Source organism: Sceloporus undulatus, chromosome 8, assembly GCF_019175285.1.
Source record: "Sceloporus undulatus isolate JIND9_A2432 ecotype Alabama chromosome 8, SceUnd_v1.1, whole genome shotgun sequence".
NCBI lineage: Eukaryota > Metazoa > Chordata > Lepidosauria > Squamata > Phrynosomatidae > Sceloporus > Sceloporus undulatus.
In genome coordinates, this window is record NC_056529.1 from 21,728,954 (window position 1) to 21,748,193 (window position 19,240).

The 19,240-nt window shown below is 44.9% G+C and overlaps 1 protein-coding gene across 4 annotated transcripts in view; it reads right to left on the reverse strand.

Annotated features, from left to right (window-relative positions):
• ACSF3 (acyl-CoA synthetase family member 3) overlaps positions 1-19,240 on the reverse strand; it is a 64,707-nt gene that overhangs the window by 9,412 nt on the left and 36,055 nt on the right. For all 4 annotated transcript variants that reach the window (XR_006100544.1, XM_042438049.1, XM_042438048.1 and 1 more), the window contains one exon: positions 1,886-2,020. Coding sequence is in view for 3 of the 4 variants with exons in the window: in XM_042438049.1 (XP_042293983.1) it covers positions 1,886-2,020 (135 nt within the window). In the remaining variant the exon portion in view is untranslated. The remainder of the gene's footprint in view (positions 1-1,885; positions 2,021-19,240) is intronic.

Here is a 19,240-nt window from a genome sequence, read left to right on the forward strand (position 1 = left end):
CTACTTCATAACTGTAATTAAATAGGTGTTTTCCAATCGTCTTAGGTGACCCCCATGAAAGGGTCATTTGACCCCCAAAGGGGTCCCGACCCACAGGTTGGGAACCACTGGTCTAGGACCTGGAGCAATGGATTCAAACAACAGGAATGGAAATTCCACCTCAACATTAGGAGGAACTTCCTGACAGTAAGAGCTGTTTGACAGTGGAAGATGTGGTCTCAGAGTCTTCTTCTTTGGAGGTTTTTAAACAGAGGCTGGATGGCCATCCATCCCAGGGAGACCTTTGGTGGTGTCTTCCTGCATGGCTTAAGAGGGTTGAACTGGATGTCCCTTGGGGTCTCTTCCAACTCGGATTCTATCATCCAAATGGGATGTAACTCAAGCATGTGCCATCATGGCCAGATCCAAAGTCTTTAGAAACGCATGCAGCTGGCACACAATTTTATACTACTTTTATTCTTTTTAAATACACACACACAGGGCTATTTTTTTTTTAAAAAAAAACTGACTGTATTAATTTTTATGTTGTTGACTTCTTTATGTGCATTCGTAAAACTACCTGGATGTTGTTGTTGTTGTTTTCAAGGGCAGGGTAAAAATACTTTAGTAAATAAATAGAAAACACAGCCAGATGGCAGAGCCTAGGAGTAGAGAGGGGCAAGGGAAACCTGAGTGACAAGGCAAGGCGATGCCGCCTCTTCCCATATGTTTCTGCCTGTCCTCCTGAAAGCATCATCCAAGGCCCTGATCCAGTGGCTGGCTACTTCTGAGTAAGCCTTCTCTGCAGAGGTCCCCAAATTGTGTGCTGACCTCCTAGGTGTAGAATTGATTCAGTTTCCAGCACCAGGGAAAAGATATTTCTGGTTTCTTAGCCCCTTTACATTTTTATCTCATTGCTTGGTTTACACCAAACAAGCTGCGTTTTAAAATTGTCCTTCTTTAGGCTGCCTTCAGATTCATCTTCTATTTTTAAAACATTGCAACTGCTGCTTTTATTTTGTTTGTTGGTTGGGTAAGTGATGTTATGCGCTCATTAGGGGCTTTGCTGTGTTTGTTTTTATCGTATGCGTGGCCCTAAGAACTTTGGCTGTAGGGCAATTGGTGAATGAAATGAAATACGTAAAGACAGTTCCAGAAGCATAGAAGGAGATGCATGAAAGGAAATTATGGTATCACATCAGATGCTTTTCCATGAAGACATTAGAGGAACACCCAGGTCCTTACTGTATCTAAAATTACTGTATAATCTTCCCTATTTTAACCCCTCTTGTCATGTTCCTTTCCTTGGGCTGTCATTTTTGGGGGCAGTCATCTTTGGAGTAGAGCACTGCTGACCTAAGACTTTTGGCCACCTGAAGGAGCCAAATGCTGCTCCATATCCCATCATCTCTGGGACAACACATTAAGGCAAGGCTGAGCAAAATGTGGGTGGCTCCTGTGACCCACTTTCTGGGGACCCGGAAGCCCTTTAAAGTTTCTTTTTAAAAAATATCCTGCTATTTTTCAAGTGATTTTCACTCCTAAACTGGCTAAAACAACCCAAATTCAACTGCAAATGATGCAATTTGCTTCTCCTACCACCTCAGAGCTTACCTGACCTCCCAAACAACTTTCAAAGCTAGAAAAGGCTTAAAATAATCCCAAATGGCAACTGGAAGTGATACTATGTCACTTCCAGCATGACAGAAATGTGGTAATGTAGTATATATGTCTGTGTGTGTCTGTTTATGGAAAGTCTGTTTATGAAAACAAGTGTGATGGAAATTCCCCCTAAAGGCAATTTTTGTAGCGCTCCCCCTGGAGGTCCCCCGTGGTCTGGAGGACCACATTTGAGTGTGAGCTGCACCATGTCCACCCCTGTTCTAGACAGACAGATATAGTTTACCAGCAATACTCTGGTGGGCCAACAAATGGCGCTCAACCTCCAGGGCGCTGATTTTGTAGCCTCCGCTTTTAATGATGTCAACGGACGTCCGCCCCCTGATCCAGTAGGTGCCATCTTTATACACAGCTGTGTCACCTAGGAAAGAAAGAGAGGAGAGATGAAGGAAGCAGTCTGGTGCTCTATTTGCAGCAAAGACAGAAACTGCAGGAGGATATGATGCCTGGGATTGGGGTGCTGGAAACGCACCAAGAGGAATGGAGAAGCAGAGTGGGGACAAAAGCAGTGAAGATCCTCTTGAGGTCCTAGCCCAACACTCAGACCACCACACTATGCTCCACTCAATGGCTTCATGTTGACTCTGACTTCTGGTAACATTCCCCTAGGGTTGTCTTGGCAAGCTTTCTTCAGAGGATGTTTGCCACTGCTTTCCTCTGAGGCTGAGAGCATGCCTTGCCCAACGTCACCCAATGGGTATCTATGGCCAACCAAGGGAGAGTTCGAAACCTGGTTTCTTGGAGTCCAACACTCCAACATCATGCTGGCTCTACAATGCTACTACAGTGGGTCCATTGTATCCATTCTAGGACCCCCCCCCCCCCCCGTGGATACATGAATGTTCAACTCCTATTAAGTAAAATGTGCTAGTGAAATGGTGTCATTTAAATAAAATGTCAAAATCGAGGTTTGCCTTTTGGAATTTATATATAGATGCTTGAATCTGTGGATAGAGCATCTGTGGATATGGAGGACTGACTGTACTTAGATTAGCTTGGACAAGTGCTTACAATCGCCCTTTCTTGAAGTGCTTTTTCTTTTTGACCTGGAAATATTTAACCACTCAACTGTCTTCCAGACCCCTTGCTCTCTCTTTCCGTCTCTCACTTATCCTTCCCACATCTTATGTGTTGCTTCTCCAGGGCTCTTTGCAAAACAGCAGTCCACAGGACAAACACAACGGCCTCTTTCCCACCCTGTGCCATCTGCTGCCAGTCTGAAATGTCAGCCGAATCGGAGGCAGCTGCCTTGCTGTCCTCATGCCCTCCAAGGGTGACTTTCCAGAGGCATAGGGGCTTGCCCTCTGTAGGCTTGTAGTCAAGGGTCCTGTTGCCTCAACACACATTGGACACTTGAACTTCTTGATATCACACAAGGATTTCCAGAGGAATAGTGACTGTGCAGCAGACTTATGCCAAGGCATACCCCTGGTTCATTTAGTTTAGTATGGCTGGCTCTGACTGGCAGCTCAAGCTGAGAAAATGATCCCCATCACCTGCTGTCTGATGGAGTTGGTATGTTTAGTTTGGAGAAGACAGGAAAATGGGTTAACAGCCATCTTTTAAATATCTGAAGAGTCACCATAAGGTGGAAGGTGGAGTGAGGTTGTTGTTTTTTTGTTGCTCTTGAAGAAAAGACTTCAACCAATGGATTCAAACGACAGCACTATAGTCCCACTTTAACTGCCATGGCTATATCCCATGAATTTGTAGTTTCAAAAGACTGCTGGTGTCTCACCAAACTACAAATCCCAGGATTCTGTAGGCAAAGTGGTGTCAAATTGCATTATTTCTACAGTGTAGATGCACCCGCAGTCAAAGTGGAATCATAGCACTGTATTTATGCAGTGTAAAGTGGCTTCAGGAAATCAGTTTTTGGACCCTTGCAGAGGTACCTGTACTACAGAAACCATTGTCTAAGAGAAGGGCAAGTCAGACTCCAGATCTGTGGTGATAAAAGAAGGAAACTTGAAGCTCTCTTGGTGATTTCTACCCCAATTATTATGAAGGTCTGCCAGAGCAGCAACTTTCAGCAGCAAGCCCCTGTTGTGGAAAGTCAGCATAACACTTAATTGCTTTGACCGTCTTGTTCCCAGGGTGAGGCCAGCTGCACAGAGGCATCCTGGCATCTTTTCCTTCTCCCTTTCTGCTGCCAGATGGGCTACTTGTTGCTACATTGACTCCTGTAGAATACTTTAGGATTGAGGAAAGGGAGGAGAAAGGATGAATGTACAGTATAAAGGGCTTTGGGCTTGCTGCATCTGGAGGAACTAATGAACAGTTTGTACAGGTGAAGCCAGCTTGGCACAGAGTGTGGGACTAGGACTCTGGAGACCAGGGTTCGATTCCCAGCTCAGCCATGAAAACCATTGGGCGACCTTGGGCAAGACTCAGCCTCAGAGGAAGGCAATGGCAAACCTCCTCTGAACAAATCTTGCTAAGAAAATGCTGTTTGAAAACACTGACATTATGGACCAGGCCAACAACTATCATGTCAGAATGCACAGGGAAGCCCCTGGACTCCACAAACACCTGGACAACTTCAACAGGAAAGAAGAAACCCTTAAAGTGAACAATGTTTGGCTCCCAGTCCTGAAAAACACCAAAATCAAGCCCCAGCAAATGCAAATGAAAAGCACCCAGGGTTAATGGGATTTCCCAGCAGACAATGGATCATTAAGTAAATAGACACTCTATAGGTCTTGCCATTCAACAACAGAACAATAAACGAATTAACATGGAAATAGCTTCTTCTCAGTATATATACCTCACTATCTTCCATGCCAGCATTTTCTGAAGATGCCAGCCACAGATGCTGGTGAAACCTCAAGAATAAACGCTTCTAGAACATGACCTCATAGCCCCAAAACCCCACAAAAAAACTATGAATGCCGGCTGTGAAAGCATTTGACTTCACCCTTGCTAAGAAAAAGCCATGACAGAGTTGCTTAGGGTTGCCATAAGGTTTTGAAGGCACACAATAACAACTCTTGGATGAAGCACCTTGACTAGATGCCATCGCTACACCTGCTTTGATCCTTTGTGGGGGAATTTAAAATGGCATTTCCAAGATGGCACCTTTCCTCCCTAGATGGGCTCAGACAGCGTTGTGGCAAAGAGAACCCACAAAGGTGTCACTTCAAGGCAAAAGGCAGCTGTTTAGAAATATCCCCTGCTTCTGAATGTGCTTCTCCCTCCCTATTCTTGACATCTTCTGCTCTCAGATCCAAAATGTGGGGCAGAGAAAGACAAACTTCCCTGGGCCTTGGTTGAGACGGAAGGCCAGTTGGCCCCTCTCAGCCATATCGCAAGCCATTGTTGTCAGACTTTCCCGGGGAACTTTTTTGAATGGTTGGGGCAATCCTTTGAGAAGGGGCAAACAGAATGAGGCATTTCCCCTGCTGGATCCCTTTTGCAGAGGTTGCACTGGGCGAGTTAAGGACAAATGACATTTCAGTACAGGAAGGGTCTCCCAGGAAGCTCTCCTCTCAAGCTGTCAGATGCAATGGCAGTAACACCAGCTCCTTCTGCTTCTTTGGTGGTTTTGCCACAGGGATCTCAAAAGTATTTTGCCAAATGGAGGCAGTTAGCCCAAAGGTGGTGGTGGAGAGGGAAAAACTGGTAGGGCAGCTCATGGAGAAGAGCAGTCGGATTAAGGCTGGACTCCTTGAGTCTTCCATGGCACCAGAGAAGGGGCTCTTGATGGCAAGCAAGACCCTTTGAACACAAGAATCACTAAATCATGATGATTTAGTGGCCATTTAACCCAGCCTCCTGCCATGCAGTAATGCATGACTAAAGTATGCCTGAAAGAGGCTCAATGCAACCTTTGCTTAAATACCTGCAAAGAAGGAGAGTCCATGACCCACTGAGGGAGCTGATTCCACTGCTGAAAAGCTCATACCGTCAAGTTCTTCCTGGGTCTTTAGGTAGATTCTCTTTTATTGGAATTTGAACTCACTTGGGTTGTGCCCTAGACTCTGGAGAAGAAGAAAACCAGCTGGCTTCATATTCTACATGACATGCCTTTCAGGTATTTGAAGATGGCTCTATCGCGTCACCCTTTGCTCTTCTCTTTTCCAAGTTACATGTCCACTTTATTTCTCCAAAAAGGCCCCATATGCTTCAGAAATACTTGGGGCAAGGATGGGCAACTATGGAGGGGGCAGAAACCATTTTCTTCCCAATGGGCCATAGCACTGGTTTTGGTCATGCCAGAAGTGATATAACATTGCATCTGGCCATCATTTTGGCTGATTTTTGCAATGTGGTTTTTCCAGCAGTTGGGGGAGATGAACAGCCACATTTATGGCTAGGGTTATCAGATGGAAATAAATCTTCCTGAATTATATTTTATTTAAAAATTGGGCCATGACATGGTTTGGGGTGCTTCAAGGGCTGTATTTTGGGACCTCCAGGGCCACATGCAAGCCCACATGCTTGGCCCATCCTTGTTCAGGGCTATGGAATCCAACAATTGTTTTCCCCAATCCTTCTTGACAGTGTCGGTGGCACGCATTTAGAATTCCAGAGGAGCAAAGCCGTTCAATAAAAGGCCTTCTGTGGAAAGGAAGGTTTTGTCTCCAGCGTGTGGAGAACAGGTGCGGGAGGGGGAATGTGGGATGACAAACAATTAGAGGGAAGGAGTACGAGATTAATGATGGGATGGGAATCGGCTGTCCCCGCAACAGCCATGCGAGGTGCCAAGTTTATGGCACGCGAGGTTCTGTGATGTGTGTACGTGTGTGTTATGGACATAAACCTCCCCACACGCCCCAAATGAAAGCTGCATCAATAGTTCCCCATCTGCTCACATATATCACACACTTCATTCCAGTTTATTAGCCGGAATAAATCATAAATATTTCATTATACATCAACGGTGCTCGACTCCGGGAAGGCACAATCCATCACCCCGATGCTCCCCGCGACCCGCCACCTCACATTAAGCTTTCCAGTCTATTAAACAAGATTGATACAGTGTGCTAGGATGGACTAAGAGAATGTATTTATAGCACACCGGGGGAGAGGGAGGGCACAAGGAGCACGCAAGCAAGCCGCCCGGATGAGCCGGAGCTCCCCTCGAAGGGTACCTTGAGCCACACAGTTGCAAGAGAAAGCACAGCATCCATCAAGGTCCCAATGCCTCCCATGGGCCTTGGTGAAGGAGAGCATCAGGACAGTTTGCTCACATTCCAGGGTTAATTAAACTGCAGGGTCCACCAGCCAGTTAGCCATCCAGCTCACTCACTGCCCACTCATGACCTGACAATATCAAGGGTCCTTATTTCAAGGTGGGCGTGTGTGTGTGGAAAAGAATGAGAGGAGGAAGAATCCAGGGGACCCTCTTGTGGTCCAAATCCTTGTCCTCTAAGAATTTGCCAGGGGATGTCTGCTCAACCATTGCACCCTAAAGGCACCAGATCCCATCTGATCTTGGAAGCTGAACTAGGTCAAGCCCTGGTTAGTGCTTGGATGGGCCGCCAATGAATACCAGGTGCTGTCGGCTGTATTTCAGAGGAAGGAACTGGCAAAAACAACTCTGAGGATTCCTTGGCTAAGAAAATCCTATGAAAAAATTCATGGAGTCACCATAAGTCAGCAGGTGACTTGAAGACACACACACATACACACCTTGGAGGAAGGAGAGTTCACAATGGTGTTCAAAATCTAAACTGCTTTAAAAGATAAGAAGGGGTCTCCTACATTTGACTTCAATCTAGTGGTGGGGACTTAAGACCTTGAAGTTGAAGGCGCTCTATCATGGTTCCAGTTCATCCCTTTCCACTTTCTAAGATAGCCAAGGGACCTTCTCTTTTCTCATGATGCAAGCATTAGGTGGTGTCCCAACTTCTGTTAAGAGATCAAAGTACTCTCCGAAGGCTTTTGCACTACACAATGATAGTGCTTAGATACCACTTTTACTGTCTTGGCTCCATCCCATGAAGTCCTGAGATTTGTACTTTGGGGAGGCCATAGAGTAGTGGTTCCCAATCCTCTAGATGTTTTCAACTTCAGCTCTCAGAATGCCTGGTGGCCAAGCTGGCTAGGGCTTCTGGGAGTTGAAGTCCAAAATGTCAAAGTTTGGGAAAATAGAGTTCTTTGACTTTGCAAGACTTCTTTGGCACAGAAACTGGAATACCTCATGAAACTACAAAGCCCAGGATCCCACAAATTGGAGGCACAGCAGTTAACATGGGAGAAAAGTGCTTTAATGGCATAGTGTGAAAAAGACCTTGGCTACTGGCAGCAGAACATCAAGATAAAAATATGGCTAGTATTTTTGTCCCCGACCCAGTCCTCCTCAAGAACCCTGACCATCATTGCAATGTGGACCCCAAGATCTTCTCTGGAATTTAATCCTGTCCTCATGCTGAAAGAAGCTCCTTACATCTACCTCTCTTTTGCCTAGAAAACAACATTTGTCTTCTACTCAGTGGACAAGGTAACCTGCTGTTCCCGATCCACCACTGTCCTTAAGAAATGTTCATCGCTATGCTCCTGCAGCCCCTTCCATCACTCCAGCTGAACCGTAACTCCATGTGAAAGCCAGAGATGAAGGCCAGACCCCAGGATGCTGCTAGCAGGAGACTTCTGTGAGGTGGTGTTCACATGTCTTGTGTACACATGACAAGAGTCCCAAGTTAAAAACAATCTGAGCTGCATCCAGGAAATCTGAAGTGCATGAAAAGAGGAAGAAAGGGAGGAGGGAAAGAGAAAAATCTACAGATCTCTGCAGGTGACGGTGCCTCAGACGAAGAAATTATATCACTCATCAATTTGCCAAGCTCCAGACCTCTGCAGGTGATGAGATGCCTCAGACTAAGAAATTATACATCACTCATAAATTTGCCAAGATCCATTTTAATACTAATCAGGTTCTTTGCTTTCCCCTGACTGTCTTTGGGGCAGCTTTTCTCTCCCCTGGTGGTTCAAATCTTCCTTCTAATTGCTTAATGCACATTTCCTTTAAAGTGAAATAAGTCATGCCTCTCTTTCTTTGTACCCCTTCTCTTCTACCCCTGAGGTTACTCTAGCTGTGAATCCCCATCTCACTCCCTGGCTCTGCATGAATACCTCTCTCTATCTTTCATTTATGCAATGCCAACTGTGCACTGCATACAACCAAGGAGCTGCCTGGCAAACTGGAAATTCCTTTTTGCTGGATACAGCAGGGAAAGGGAAAGAGTTCCCTTGGCAAAAGAAGGGCACAAAGTTGGTTCAGTAAAAGGTCTTGCCAGGCAAACAGACCTCAAAGAAAGCGCATTCAAATCTATTGACGTTGCTGCTATTTATTGGGTCAGATTTGACTTATCTCTGATGAGAGACTTCCAAGATCATCATCAGGTCTTGCATCATCAGGTCTTGCAAACTCAGAGCAGCCATGGCTTTCTTGATGGAGCCTATCCTCCTGTACTGAGGTCTTTCTCTTTTCCATTTTCCCTAGCATTATCACCTCTTCCATTAGCCATTTCATCTTTTGATATGTCCAAAGTACGACAGCCTCAGTTTAGACATTTTTGGCTTCTAGTGAGAATTCAAGTTTGATTTGCTCGGTTGTTTTACATGCCTTCAAGTCAAATCTCCCAGAGTTTTCTTGGCAAGGTTTGCTCAGAAGAGGTTTGGCGCAGCCTTCATCTGAGGCTGAGAAACAGTGTGACTTCTCAGAGGTCACCCAGTGGGGTTCCATGGCTGTGTGGGAGTTTGAAGACTGGTCTCCCAGAGCCTCACCAACACACCAAACTGTCTCCGTTTCCTTGTCAAAACTGAATCTAAGGGAGTTTGAAATTGCCTTCCTCTAAGATTGGGAGTCAATGACTTCCCAAGGCCACCTACAGCCGTTTCTGTGGCTGAGCAGATATTCAGACACTAGTCTCTGGAGTCCTAGTCCAACACTTCTATTTATTTTTGGATGTGGAACTGTTTCCTGATGCAAAGGATGGATCAGATAAAGTCTACGAAAGTCTTCTTTTGCTCAGCTAGCCTCAAAGGGGATACAAAATCCTTTTGCATACTGATATTCCAGACAAACACAGCTAAGTCTCTGAATTCTGTTTCCTGAAGATTTCAACCCTTTTCTAAGATAATATAAATAATACTAACGATGATGCTTAGAAGGCAACTGAGTTCTTGGTTGTATTGAACAGGACTCTAAAACCAATGGAGAAACTTTGCTTTAGAGTCCCCAGCAATGATAATCGGGAGCCAACAGGACCCCTGCATGCTTTGAGAAACACAACTCAATTTGTGAGTAGGCCTGATAGGTGGTAGTTTCCTCTGTAGTTTTCTCAGAGTGTAGTCTTCTAAAGGAACAAGGTTAAATGATGCAATGGAGGAAGGATTTTTGCATGCCTTGGATTTGTTCCATTCTCCACACTAAGATCTGGGCTCTGGCAACTGATCCTTGAGAAAGAGGGAATTAAACCAGGGGCATGAAAGGCCTGGACCAACTTGCATCCTGCCAGCCTACAATGGAATTCTTCTCATGCTCCGAACTCTGGGAGTACGTTTGTATTCTGTGCACAGACGCACGGAGCCTGCTGTTGGAGTCACGCTGCGAGAAAGGGCAAAGCCCTGCCGAGATGAAAAGAACATGAGGAGCTGGTAGAGCCTCCCCTGGCATTTACACCTTTAAAACACACACACGCACACAGAGAAAGAATGGGAAAAAAGGAAACCCACTCAAGGGCATTTTGCAGAGCGCTTGGCTAATAAGCTCTTCTGCAAAAAACAAGGATGGAGTCAAGCCAAAAGACCTGGTGGGGATGCAAAGGCAGCAATGTCTCTCTGTGTGTATCATGCCCGCTGAGGCAGAAAGGCCCCAAGCAAGAGGGAGGCAAAAATGATCTAGCCTCTGATGATGCTCAAGCCAGCCTAGCTGCCCTATTTGGTGATTGTGGTGATGCCTGGGTCATGCAGCCTGGCAGCTTCCTATGCGTCCGAGTCTGTGAAATTGTCATTGACAACTTATGGTGACCCTGCGAATGACAGACCTCCAAGTCATCCTACAATCAACAAGCCCTACTCTGGTTTTGTAGACACAGGACTGCCATTGTGTCTTCCTGAATGGGTGTTGCAGTATTGCCCTAACAACTTCCTTGGCATCTGATGAGTTTCATGGCCCTCCCAATTTTAAGGTTTCCCCCAGTGTGTGTGTGTGTGTGTGTGTGTGTGTGTGTGTGTGTTGTGGGTGCTGACTTTCAGAAGTGCAATGAAGTAGGGAAGGGGAGCACATCTTCTGCCCAGACATAGGCTGACGATGCAACAGGTTTCTAGAGAAGAAAGTGGGTCACTCGAAAATGGGAAGTCCTTCTTTTCTTTTTGTCTCTCTCTTTCTTTCCTTCCTTCCTCCCACATTAGCATTTAAGTATTTATAGACATTGGTGCAGATGGTGAGGAGGAAAGGGAAAGGGGAGTTTGCCATGAAGCACGGCAGCTTGAGAGGCAGAATCCTAGCAAAAAAAGAAGAGAGATAGATAGAGAGAGAGAGAGAGAGAGAGAGAGGGTAATTGCAATAACCAAGATGCAGGAGTTACAAACTCCTCATTGCTCTTTCCCTCCTACCCTTTGCAGAACAGCTTCAGGATCAATTACAAGCCTAGCTAAAGCAAGCCATAACTCTTCCCTACATCCCCCCCAACCCCCATGTAGTGGTCTTTCTTGCATGTCTCTCACAAACAAGACGATTAAATGATCATAGATGGATGCAACACGGTGGAGTGGATGTGGAGATGGGTGTCGTGGCATGAATGGGGTTTTACCCTTCCCCAAGGATTCCTAAGCAGCCCCTTTGTTTAAATATCGCAGGAGCCCCCAGCCTCAGCTAGATACCCTCCCTCCTTTTCCTCATTGCTGCTTCCATCACAATGCCATTAGTTCTGAGTAAATATGTTCTCAATTGTCTTGAGTGAAATCCACAGGGAGGCTTCTGTTGAAAGCAAAGAGCCCAGGGCCATCACTCCCAATGATGCTATCTGTCCAGGATTACAGAGGGGATTTGGATGGAGGAGGAGGAGGAGGAGGGAAGGGGAGACCCTCAGAATGGAGAGGGGCCTTCTGCTTTTGTCTTTGTAAAAACAGGGTCCTTATCAGCTTGCAGGGCAAATAAATAACCCAGCTTAAAGAAAAAGGGCTAAGGGCTTGCAAAGTGTTTGGCCTTGGACTGGGGACGTGAAGGACAAAGCCCCGGCCTCCAGCTCAGAAATGTAAATCTACAATCTCCATGCAAGCCAGGAGAAATAATATCCATAATTTTATCCTTGCCGTATCACAAAAAATATATATTTCTGGGCAGTTTTCGGTCTGCGTCGGCACATCCTGAAGTGCCTTGGGAAATTATTCTGCTCACAAATACACATGGGGTTATTCTGCACCCCAAACTATCTTTTGCGTGTGCACAAAATCCATGTTTTTCAAGAAAAACTCACTGTTTCCAGAGACATATAAATTGTGTGTGTTTGTGTCTAGGGGGTTGCACAAAAACATCATTGTACTACAAAACCCCTATGAATTTCTGGAATCACCTCTTTCCCCATGAAAAATGTGCTTTTGAGCCCCCTAACACACACACACACATACACAAAATTGTTTCTGAAAACATGGTTTGTGCACAATATTACCATTTTTTTAATGTAATTTTATGTAAACCGCCCTGATCTATGGAAGGTGCGGTATATAAATAAAAACTTTATTATTTATTATTTATTATTATTTTCTATGCAAAAAAAGGTGTGCTTCTCTGTAGAATAATTAATCCAAACACTATGTGATTGTGAATATCAGGCAAAAACTACAAACCTTAGGAGTCCAGGAATGCCCCAAAGCAGGATGAAAATGCTCCCTAGAATAAGGTCACACACAGAGCTTGCTACTGAACAGACAATGTCCAAACCTCAGAGCTTCTCAATCCAAGGAAACCATGCTATCCACCAAGCTACTGTGGATCTATCAAATCTTACCCAATCTTACCTGAAATGGGGGGAAGTCCCTTTTTTGGGCTACTGCTCTTGTATCCCACAACCAATGGGGCCACTGACTATGCTGGCTGGGGGTTTCTGGAAGGTCTAGGAACTTCTGCAAGCTCTGCCAAGTTGACTAAACTGAGACTGTCATATGTTGCATATACCGTATGAAGACATGACCCACTAGAAAAGACAGTATTGCTTGGTAAGGTGGAAGGCAGTAAGAAGACCATTTTCCAAGTGGATAGACTCCATCAAGGAAGCCCTTAGTCTGCAAGACCTGAGAAGGGCTGTAACTTGGAGGTCTCTCATTCATAGGATAAGTCAAAGTTAATTTGATGGCAGCTGCCAACAACAAGAAGCTTTAGTTTTTTGTGGTTTTTTTGGGCTATGTGGCCATGTTCTAGAAGAGTTTATTCCTGATGTTTCTCTGGCATCTGTGGTTGGCATCTTCATCTCTTGACGCAAAACGTCAGGAATAAACTCTTCTAGAACGTGGCCACATAGCCCGAAAACCCCACAAAAAATGATGGATGCCGGCCACAAAAGCCTTTGACTTCAAACAAGAAGCTACGTTTTACCTTCTAACCGAGTAGTCACTACAAAATCCTCCTTGCTTCCTCCTCCTCTTCCCAGCCTCAGGGATGTGTATTTCTTATGGTGGCCTGAAACCAGCTCGTAACTTAGACACAACATTTGCAGGAGACGATAATTAAGCAATAATTTTAAACAACAAAAATAGTATTAATCGAATTTACAACCAAGAGAGACCATGTAAATAAACAGGGATGAGAAAAGGCATCGCCGGCTAGGATTTTAATTAAACGGGCTCTATTTATAGTTTGTGTTGATCAGGCGCAAGTGATTTCCACCTCAGGTGTGAATGCCCATGAGTGGAAACAGACACCCAACTCCGAGTGGGAAACACCTGCTTCTCTCTGGAGACTGTGACGGTGCCAGGGAAAGTCATAGCTAACCCACAGCGTGGCTACTACAGTGTGGTATCTGTTTAACTTGTGCTGGTAGATATGAAAGAGAAAGGAAGGAGAGCTGTCAAAAACTAAGCAAATGGCAGTGGTGGCTGGTGGCTTCCATGTCAATGGAGCAGGGGGTCCATTCCAGGTTTTTGGCTAGCTTTAAAGCTAGTTAATCTCACCTTCTTGCCTATCAGAGCCATTGCAGAAAGCAGGCAGAAGAAGGAAGAAAAAGACTAAGAAGTCTAGACGAGCAAAAGAAGCAATAAAGGGTTTTGATGGGGACACAGATTGGAATCTAGGTACAGTCGTCCCTTCCTTTATGCGCATAAGGGAAACACCACGTATGCTTGAGCCCCATTGAAAATAATGGGGCTTGTGCACACAGTGTGGCGCAGTACATGACATTGCTACATCCAGCGCACAGCTTCAGCATAAGCCAAAATCTGCATAGGACGCGGGCACACTGTATTCCAAGTGAAATGAGTTGAATAAATCTTGTAAGAAAACCCCATGATAGGTTTGCCATAAGTTGCAAATGACTTGAAGGTGTACAACAACAGCAACAACAACATCCACTAAATTAACAAAAGGTTCACAAAACTCCCTACGGATACATTGAATGCAGGCCCCATCTTCTGCATTTGCACAACACATCTGATGAAATCTAGAATATGCTAAACCCTCATTTTGAGAAAGGCACATGAAAGACAGAGACGTGACCTCCGTAAAAGGAATGCAAAAAAAGCCCTGAACGCTAAAAGGCAGGATTTGGTTACATGCAAAAAGAGCCTCATTGATTGTATTGGTGTTTTCCCAGCGCTTAAAAGCAGGGAAGCTTAACAGAAATGAGTCACCGTTTTAAAGCCCGCATCAAACAAGTTAAATAACTCTTACTTTCTTAACGACATATTAATCAAACGGCATTGATCCTCGAATCAGATTCTGTTCCCAGCCAAACCCTCTATCTTCCCGGCCTCTGATGCAGGCATTAAGGGAGTTTTATTCTGACAGATACAATACAGCAATCAATAAAGTCTTATTATATGGAGCTGATATACATGGATTTGCTCACAGGATTTATGCACCACTTCCAAACTCGGCCCTATTTCATGCCTCTGCCTCAACCTGTAATTGAAAATAAATCTCCCTGGATACTCTCGGGTTCTAGTTTCCTGGATGCGTCGGCACCTGTGAGCGGTGCTGGCCTCTCCTAGGAGATTACATAGCAAGACAATTCTGTTTCTCTGTGCCATTCATGCGGCAGCACGCCTTTCCTTTAGGGGAGAAGTCCTTTGCACAGTGGGGAGGAGAGGCATGCATGCGCTGAAGACAAAAGGCCATCTTTCAGTCAAATTGGCGTCAGCCACTCTCGACGGCTGTGTTCTTTCTACTGAGGTTGAGTAAGGAGATGTTCCTGTGGACTGGGCCCATTGTGCAAGAAGACGCAACGAATGGATTTTCAGAAATGTGGAAGGACTGTTGTTTCTTCACACCGCTATTCCTGGCACCTGGCAGATAGGGAGCATGCCAAGAAAACTGCCAACACAAGTAGCATCGGTGTACAACCTGGTGCTTGGTTTACTTGTCTGAGTGACCAGGAATTACCTGTCCTCCATGCCTACTAGACACTGTTTCTGGAAGGACACCATGATAGTGGTGATGTGGGTTGCACTTGTTTTATTTTGTTTAAACTACTGGGGATTGGCGGGAGGTGATTTCCCACAAAAGGAATGACCTTTCAGATTTCTCACAGGAAGACACAAGTTTGCCAATATGGCCCTGAGCAGTTTTGGACCAGAATTGGCCAACAGTCAGAAATTCATGGGGTCACCATGACTTAACAGGTGCTTTGAAGGTACACACACACAAGTTGCCTTGAGTTGCATTATTGAGAAAAAAGAGGGGATGATGATGATGATGATGATGATGATGATGATGTCACACCACACAGCTCAAATCTGAAGTACCTCAACCCATCTGTTTGCACTCCTGCTTTTCTCAAACTCTTTGGGGCCAAAGAAACAACGGCCGGCGCTGTTGCTTGAACATTTAAGAATCTAATCTTGGCAAGCAGGATTTTGAGATATCCCCCTGTCCCTCTATCCAGCCTTAGTATAGCCCTTACTGCAGTTGCAATCTGCTTCATTTGCATTCTACTCTACGGCGGTAATTAACTCTGTTTAGCTCGTTCAAATGTATCCTCTAGAACTCACTAAGTAGCAGTCATTTTGCTGCTATGCATAAAAAAAAAGGGGGGGGGACCACAAACCCTTAGGAGTAGGTATCTCCCTGGGATTCATCAGGCTTAAAACTGAGGCATCATCATTTGTGTATTTCTAAAACGTGGGTGTTTTCTGTGCACTTGATTGAGTGCAGAACTGGGTCCCTTGAGTATCCTGCTATTCATGTAAATGTAGCATGAGCACATAGGTGCTTTTAAAAAAAACCAGAACGGTTTGCATACCTTACTCCTTCAGAGATAACTTGGAAAAGGCAAAGGCAATACCTGGAAAAATCAGTGAATACAGCAAAGGAGTTAAGCAGAACATCTCCCACATCATGCTGGCTGAATCTGCCATGGCCCCATGCTATGGAATCCAGGGATTTGTAGTTTGGTGGAGATCTCGAGTTCTCTGACAAAGGAGGCTAAATATCTAATAAAATTACAGATCCCAGAATGCATTAGCATGGAGCCATGGCAGTTAAAGTGGTGCCAAACTGCATTATTAATCCTCAATGGTTGGCGGTGGGTAATGGCTGCATTTTCATGCACCATTCAGTGGTATGGAATACAAGTGTGCAGCTTTGTTGAGAGTTTATGTTAGCATCCTTAGGCTGCAGATCCACACTTTATTGAGTTTTATGGGGCAATAATGTCTTTGGCTTATAGACTGGCTGGCTCCTCATTCAGTCCTTCTTCCAAAGGCACCCTTCTTCTTACAAGAATATTGACCAGTTCTTCTCTCAGGTTTTGGCTTCCTCAACAGATGTCCTTCTCTTTGGAAAAAAACCTCTTTCGGGGAGGATTGTCGCTCTCAGTGTGCAGATTGGCCTTTTGCATGTGTGTTTGCTTGTGTGTGTATGTACGCTGAATGTAGATTATGCACAGCTCTGTGGATAATTAACAAGGCTGTCTGAGTTTTGCATTTCACCCTTGATCAAGCAGCACCATTTGTGGAAGTACATTGCCTCCCTCCTTCCAACATTTCAGAAGATCCAAAAAACAAAAAGAGGAGGGAGAATCAGGGTGGGTTGTGGGGGAAACCAGCAGAAAACAATCAAAATGCCATCACTCTCTTCCCATCTCTGTCAAATGAGATTAGAAAGGGGGGAAGAGAGCAGAGGTCTGTTGCCCAGACGTCCCCAACTCTTCTCTAATCCAGAGGCAGTGTCAATCTAAAAGCGTCCTGCTCCTTGACAGTGCCATCTCCTAGCTTGGAAGTTCAAAAATCTGTCCTGCGAAAGGGTTAAGTTTAATTTATACTGATTTCCATTTAATATCATTCTCTCCCCGTAGGAGCCAGCAGCTGTGAGCTGATTGTAGTTTCTCATTATGCAGTCTGTATCGCTAATGGTCTGTGACAAAGGCATGCCATCTTCCAGGCCGTACCCCCGAGAACCAATTAAACACACATACTTCCTTCCTGTTTGCCGTGCCTTACAATGAAATTAAACTGAATTTCAAAATCATTTTCTCCTAAAGACATCTCTTTACAATAATTAATGCATGCTATTCCTTTGCATCTGAAATATTCATCAGGAGGGTCGATATTTTTTCAAAAAATAATAAAGTTCATGAAACAAAAAAAGAAAGAAGCCGCACACCAAGATCAGATTGCCCCAAAACTCTTGAGTTGCCTGTTATCATCAAGCTGGAAAGTCCCACCGCTCACAAGAGGACTAGGGCAGGAGCAAAACACGTCTGGCTACAACTTTCATTTTACCTTTAAAAAATTTAAGTGGAACAGAAAATACATAGAAAGGCCACAGAGAGGTCACCAGAAAGCATAAATTGAGACCGACTCAGACGCAACCGCAGCATTTCAGTATTCAAAAATGCTTTGCACAACAACGTAGTGTAAAGATAAAGTTTGCTTTCCCTTTCTCTCTCCCTGCTGAATTTTGTTACTTCTTGACTGAGGAAGAAATCTGGATATCTCAAAAGCTGGCACCCAAACTTCTGGGCCCTTTTGCTGGGCCTTATTATTATAATATGGATTTTGGAACATATTATCTCATAGTCTTTACAACTCCTGCCTGACAGGGAGCTGGAGTGGATAGCCCTAGATTCTATGAAATCCTTTAAGTAGACAGATCAGAATCATTAAACTGCAGATAAAAAGTGTGGATCAGATAGAGAGAAAAAGGCCAGATGAAAACTAGCTATTGTAGAGGGGAAATTCAAAGAAGGATGTTCTCATTTAAACCTCTTTTTCATGGACATAATAAAACACCAGCTTTCTTCCTCTCACAGTGGGTGCATCTACACTGTAGGAATAATGCTGTTTGACACCATTTTAACTGTCTGCAGAATCCTGGGATCTGTAGTTTGGTGAGGCACCAGCACTCTTTGGCAGAGAAGGCTAAAGACCTTATAAAATCCCAGGATTCCATAGGACAGAGGTAAAGTACTTAAAGGGGTTTCAAATTGCATTATTTCTACACTGTAGATGCACCCAGTGCATCCTTGGCCAAGATAAAGAGGCATTTTTCTGTGCAACGTTGGAGGACAAGGATGGGGTGGGGAATGAGAATTGGCTGGAGGAAGGTAATGAAATTAACCGGATGCCCAAGTTTGTTTTGTCACCCAGATTAATGACAACCAGGGCTGAGTAAAGAGAGGACACGGGGTCCTGTGTGTACACAGTGACTAATCCAAACAACCCACCGCAGCTAATAATGATAATGAAAAAGGAGACAAACAGAGCGTTGGGTCAACAGGCTTAAGAGGCCATAATGGGTTTTGTTGCATTCCTCGCTCAGGCTGGACTGCCCTGGCACAAGCAAAGGCTGAGGCAAAGAAAGCTGACAGCGTGGGGGGTTGGACTACAATTCCTTGTAGGATCACCAGTTTCCAAGTGCCAATTGGTTCACTCAGTGGGAGCGCAGCAAGGAAGATGGGAACTGAAGTTCCTTTTTAAGGTATGACTTGATCGTGTTCTCCCTGCGGCCAGCTGGAACTCTTTAGGAAGCCCGACAGCCAGGGTAGCCCATGCTTCCAATATCATTGAATCTGCTCTGGATTTTAGTCTAAACTCTAGCGAAGTACTAGTACTGTACCACTTTATTCTGCTCTAGTCAGACCTCACCTGGAAGACTGTGTCCAGTTCTGGGCACCACAAGTCAAGAAGGATGTGGACAAGCTGGAATGTGTCCAGAGGAGGGCAACCATAATGGTGAAAGGCCTGGAAACCACCAAGCCTTATGAGGAAATGCTTAGGGATCTGGGTATTAGTCTGTCAAAGAGAAGGTTAAAGGGTGACATGACAGCCATGTTTAAATGTTTGAAGGTATGTCAGAGTGAGGATGGAGCAAGTTTACTGTCTGGTGCTCCAGAGACTGGAATATGGAACAATGGTTTGAATCCCTACTCAGTCATTGGGTGACTTGGGCAAATCACATTCTCTCAGCCTTAGAGAAAGG